The sequence below is a fragment of the Ricinus communis genome, chromosome 7, assembly GCF_019578655.1.
Source record: "Ricinus communis isolate WT05 ecotype wild-type chromosome 7, ASM1957865v1, whole genome shotgun sequence".
Taxonomy (NCBI): domain Eukaryota; kingdom Viridiplantae; phylum Streptophyta; class Magnoliopsida; order Malpighiales; family Euphorbiaceae; genus Ricinus; species Ricinus communis.
This window is the reverse complement of record NC_063262.1, coordinates 13,120,024-13,126,257: the sequence shown is the minus strand read 5'-3', so window position 1 is coordinate 13,126,257 and position 6,234 is coordinate 13,120,024. Positions and strand designations below refer to the sequence as shown.

Sequence of the window (6,234 nt, the reverse complement as noted above, 5' to 3'; positions counted from 1 at the left end):
CATTATTTTTGCAGATTATTTCCATCCATTCCAAGAGTCATCTGGAGTCTTTGTGGTGCCATAGAAATACCTTCCACATCCAAACCTTGCTCTTTTACCTCTTTTACTAAAGGTATAACAATGTGGGCCAAAACTTAGGATTAAAAATTGCTTTGTACATTTATTGACATTGGTTTTATCATTTTTGTCATCTGTGTTGCTTAAAAATTGCTATTTTGGGTGAGGAATCTATTAAAATAGAAACTTGAAGCTTTTGTAAGCTTACCCCACATAGGGTAAGCCTTACTCCATGTGGGCTAAGGCTTACCCTATGCAAGATAAGCTCCTAGAAGATTCAAAATCTTAATTTTGGTAATTTATTAAGTGGTTAATGGTAAATAACTCATATGTTTTTAAGCCTGTGAATCCTCTATCCAACATGCTTGGATTTGATTTAGGGTTTATAAAATATGTTAAAAGTTATTATTAGGGTGAATATGAGCCTTCATGTTTAAATATACATAACTAGATTATAAATGTATGATTAGGGTTAAGTTTTGGGTCAAATGAGTATGCTTATTTTCTGTTTTATTTGGAATAAGTTAAATTTAGGTTTTGTATGTAAACTTTGCATCTTTACTATATTTTGGGTATTCTTAAGTATTTGAGTCACTATTTTATTTCTTTAGTATCCTAATACTATTGTTTGAGTATTCAACTAATTTAATTTTCTTTAAAGTACAGGTGGACCCATTTATGCTCTCTTTAATCCATTTAGGTGGATTATCACGGGTTGAGTTAAATGTGAATTCAATGATTGCTTGTGTGTTTGTGTGAACTTATATTTATATTAGTTGGGATGTTAGATACCCTCCATTTTTTTTTATAATTCGGTTTGTACCCCCATTAATTCCTTCCTTCCATTTTTTATAGTTATTTGTTAGTTTGGTACATTTAAATTTTCTCTCATATACTAAAGATAAATTAGACTTAGGTTGGTTGATCACCTCACATAAATTAAAATTAATCAACTCTGCTAGGTTAGTAACTTCTTTTCCTCCCTCTATATATGATTAAATAAGATAATAAAATGTCGTTACAATAAAATGGGTAGTAACCAAGCTAGGTTAGTATGATTAAAGAAACCAAAAGCCTTAGAGTCTAGTGTAGGCCGGATTGTGTGTCCGAGTGTGTTGGGGTGCCTAAGTCCTTCCTAGCACGTACCTAACTTTTCAAACCCAAATCTCTAATTCAGGAAGGGGGAAAGTTAGGCTCTCCAAAAGAAATCTGAGATGCCATCCTTCGCCCCTCTCTATTTGTCCTAGTTATTTTACCCGAGTGGCGAATCGAGTCTTCTCAGATAATTCACGGTCACCCAAGCCCTAATCATGGGAAAGGGCTGACTAATCATGGGAGTTAAATTGATTCTAGTTTATAGTTTGGCTGAAATGATCGATGACATGGCTTAAAATAATATGAATATGCTTTGAGATTTTATATCAAAATGCTTTGCAATTTTTAAACAGCATCAAGCAAATACACAGTTTTCTCTTTTTGCAAAGTATGAATATATCAACAAAATGTATCCAAGTTGTAATGGTTTTTTCATTTTTTATAGATTTTTTTTAGTTTTTTTTATTGACAATCTTTTAACACTTTATCTCTACTACCATATATTAATTCTTCAACAATATGATAATATATGCAGCTAAAGATATGGAAAACATGTCATATACATTTGGAGAAAATATATATTCTAACAATGTTAATTGCAGTAAAATGGTAGCAAATGTTAGGGGTGTAAATGAGCCGAGCTGAGCCTAGCTTTTCAATATTCAGGCTTGGCACATAAAAATTTAACTGAGCTCGAACTCGGCTCAAGTTCGATAATTTCTTATGTTTTAGAGCTTAAGTTTGGCTTGTTGTAATTTTAGTATGTTCGAGCTCGACTCGTAATTAGCTTGATAGTATAAATAAACGAGCCGAACTCGAGCTCCACTCGTTATTAGCTTGTATTTTGATCTCAAGTCGTTAAATAAGCTTGATTTCAAGCTCATTAAGCAAGCTCGATTTTACCAAATACATAGATGTAAATTTTGCAATTATAAATAAATTATACATAAAAGCAAAATATGCATATGAATTCAGAAACTAAATTAAATTAAGTAACAAATACCATAGAATTCTATGTCAAACTCGTTCCAAATCCATTTATAGTTCGGTCAGGACTAGGGGGTTCAAACAAGTCGAGCCTAGCTTCATAAGCTTCACATTAAATATACTATAAAAATATTTACTCATTTTAATTTATAATAGTTCTTACTATAGTACTTTCCCTTTATCAGTTAGACTATGATACCTGGTATGTTAATTTAGAAAAGTTCTTACTCTATTTACAAGCTTCATTTTAAGCATATTGCAAAAATATTTACTCATGCTTTATTAATTTATAAATGTGTAGACTATAATTTTCAAATACCTTTAAACATTTATATAATATATACTTGTTTATTTAATACTAAAACAGTGTAATTTTATAGTAAAGCAATATAGTGTATAGTAATTTAAATTAACTATATTATACACAAAACTATATTATTATTTCCATATATAGTTTTTATTTTATATTCTACTTAAATTAATTTGTGATAAAAAAATAAACTAGTAAGATATTAATAATAATTAAATGTACATAATTAAATACCAACTTGATTAAATATATTATTAAACTAGCACTTGTTTAAGTAATAAAAAAATTATTTAATTAAAATATTTATAATTAAAATTTAATTTGTTAATATATATTGTTATTTTAACGTAATAAAAATTGAATTCTTATGATTTATTCATATAATTATTAATTTTTTTAATTAGAATATATTATTTATTTATCTATTGAGATAATGCACGAGCCAGCTTACAAGCTCCTTAATGAACCAGCTTGCGAGCTTATTAAACGAGTAAGCTCATGAGCTCCTTAACAAGTCAGCTCGCAAGCTCAGATGAGCCAAACACTACTGAGCTCAAGCTCGGCTCGTTTAATAAATGTTCTCGAAAATAAAGCTCAAGCTCGGCTCATTTATTCTGATAAACGAACTAGAAAGAAATTTTTTCCGAGTTGAGCTTTGAGTAGCTCGCGAGCTACTAAACTCATTTACAGCCCTAGCAAATGTATGTAAATTATTTTTTTACTTCTTTCATTATTTTTTCTTTTTTTTTTTAAATAAATTTTTTATTTTTTATTTATAATATATTAGTATTCTAATTATAATTTTTTTTCTACGTTACTATTATATATCTTTTTATTAATTATATTAAATTAATAAAAGATTAAATCAACCAATATTATTATTATCTTTTCCTACTAATTTAGTAAGTAATTAACAAAAGGGATTTCTTCCTATAAAAAGAAATAATCTTACGGGACTAAGAAAAATTCATCTTGTCAGAGGTATATTAATTTTATTCGAAATCCATAAAATAAATTCACTAATTAATGTACAAGCCGGTGGGCTTCAAAGTTTTTAAGTAAACTTCTCTTTGTTTTTTTTAATTATAATTTTTTAGTATTTTGTTTACTTACAAATTTTAAATATTTTTTATTTTTTATATAATCTTTTAATATTCTAATTGTGTATAAATTTTATTTTTATATTATTTTTTATTAATTATATTAAATTAAATAATATCTATCTTTTTCTCTTCAGCATATTTATATAATATAATATATTATATTATATTATTTTCTTATATATATATTATGATTGTAATTATGAATAATATATAAATATAGATTGTCGATATATAAAGACTGAAAATTACTAATTCTAAGCTTAGCACTAGTTATTTTTGGTTTTCACTGTAAGGCTTTAAAAATGCCAAATGAAAGAAAGAAGAGCTAAGGATTACCCCTTCGGCACAAAATAACAAATCCAACGCGCTTTTCTCTCTTCCCCTCTCTCTCTCTCTCTCTCTCTCTCTCTCTCTCTCTCTCTCCTGCTTCCTCTCCTTGGTATGTGTGTATCTTTTGTTTCGAACACAATGAAAACATGTTTTACGTAAAACAGACTTTGAATATGTCCACCCTGTGAGAATCTGAAGAGGCGTGAATTCTTTCCAAGCATGCAAAAACAATCTCAATGACTGAAAATGGACGATGACAAAGACGATATACTAGCATTCCTAATAATTTAATCTCTCTTTTCCATGCACAAATGCCTGTAGCAGATCCCATTTCCGGGCGCTTATTTATATGGCTCATATCATGCTTCTTGTTTTTATCTATTGCTATTGGTGGAACTTTCCTTATTTTGTATATTCTCCTCCCTCCCGATGCATCTAGATCTTGGCTACCAATCGCCGGTGTAATTCTAGTCTGCCTACCTTGGGTATTTTGGTGCATCACTTGTCTTTATCGTATCTTTTCTAGAGCCCTTGGGTTCAGGGTTGTTCTTGGTGGCGGTGGCGGTGGTGGTGGAAATAGTGGTCGGGCTCATCCAAATGTATCATCCTGTGAGCCTACGAACATCGAATCTTCCTTAGAGCAGGTTGAAGAAGGAGACGGAAAGCATGTTAAATTTGGGGAGGCTGTGGTGGTGGGAGACACTGACGATTATGGCAATGGTGGAGAAAATAATGCAAATTTGAGGGGTTTATCAGGTAGTATATCCGGCAACGATTTGTCTATTTCTTCACATGAGAGTGAAATGCCATTGACCTCATCCATGGCTTCTTGAAATATAGCTAGCATGCAATCATAATGCAGTGAGTATCCATATAGATCACATGATTTTAAGCTACCATGTAAATTGTAGGTGCAGCCCAATTCTTGAAACCTGAATCATCCTCCACTTTTTTTATTTTTCTTTTAGTATTCTTTCTTTTCTTATTTTTTTTAATCTGATTTTTTAATTAACAGATTTAATACCTTCATTTTTCTAGATCTTTACCCAATAGAAAGTGGTCTCATTTAGAGCAACCAGTGCACAGATATACAAACTTTTTCTTTTTCTAATTTTATCATATGAATTATGTCAACATTCTCTTGAGAATTAATTATATATTAGTTTTTGTTCAGATCACTCCAGTCATGTTTCTTTTTTTCTTTGTCAATGACATTCTTTTGCTTTTCTGAGATTATAATAGACAATTGGAGTCGGGAAATTCTTTCATTGTTAAGCAGTAAAAGTTTATAATTCCAGCAAATTCAAAGACTTGATTGGATTTCTTCCTCGATAGTAATGCATACCCAGAAAGCATATAAGGGATTGAATCATTTCTTGAAAATGAGGACAAACTTCAATGAGATCAAAGGTAAATTATTAAAAAGAAATAAATGGCAGGATCACTTCTACTGTCATCTTTTTTTTTTTTTCAACAAAGAATAAGGCCTCGTTATAAATAGAGTAAGAGGTAATTTTATCTTAATATTCATTTAATGATAAATAGAAATTCTTAATTGAATTTATATTAATTAATAATATTTTAACTCCAAAATACTCTTTAAAGTTTTGAAATTTGAAATTACTCTTTATATTTAATAAAATGCAAATTAAATGTACTTGTTGATTTTCAATGTTTGAGCAACTTAAATTACAGTTGCATATCAAAACAAAATTTGCAGATATATACTGATGGGAATTGTAGGTTTCATCAATTAACTCCCCAATAACAAAAAATACTATAATAAGTTGAATTAGAAAAAAACTAGAAATTACCAATTTAATCTACAAATTCGGATCGTTCAAAGATTGAAGTAAGAAGATGGATGCTACTTAACCCCTTTACCAACAAGGATAGAGATATTAAGATAGACTTTGAATTTCCTCTAATGCCACAAACAAGAAAATTTGATAAATAACACGAAAACAAAGATTTAGATTTTGACACCACAAGCTAGAATAAAGCTTGATAAGTCACAAAGTTCAAGCAAGAAATTAAAGACAAAATTCCTTACAATAAAACTCAAACAAAGTTATAATTCATATATCAAATTCAATCATGCTCCAAAAGAAAGAAAATAACTTGTTTATATAGAGTGTATAAGTCCATGCACACACTACTAAAATAGACTCACACACACATGATTACTTTTACTCTTAAATGGCCTTAGTAACCACTACCCACACTAATAGCCATTACTTGGTATTAATTATCCCATTAACTTGTATATGGTGGCTCTTAATAACCACTACCCACATTGATAGCCATTACTTGGTATTAATTACCCCATTAACTTGTATGGTGGCTACATGT

General features: G+C 29.5%; 1 protein-coding gene across 1 annotated transcript; it reads left to right on the top strand.

Annotated features, from left to right (window-relative positions):
• Window positions 1–3,733: 3,733 nt before the first annotated feature.
• On the top strand, window positions 3,734–5,576 carry LOC8281221. The gene has a single exon (XM_002516272.3). The coding sequence runs from the start codon at window positions 4,194–4,196 to the stop codon at window positions 4,713–4,715; it is 522 nt and encodes a 173-aa protein (XP_002516318.1). The 5' UTR covers window positions 3,734–4,193; the 3' UTR covers window positions 4,716–5,576.
• Window positions 5,577–6,234: the final 658 nt, after the last annotated feature.

Bases quoted from the DNA above. Each gene is read 5' to 3' on its own strand.
- LOC8281221 (XM_002516272.3), top strand. From the start codon at position 4,194: ATGCCTGTAGCAGATCCCATTTCCGGGCGCTTATTTATATGGCTCATA.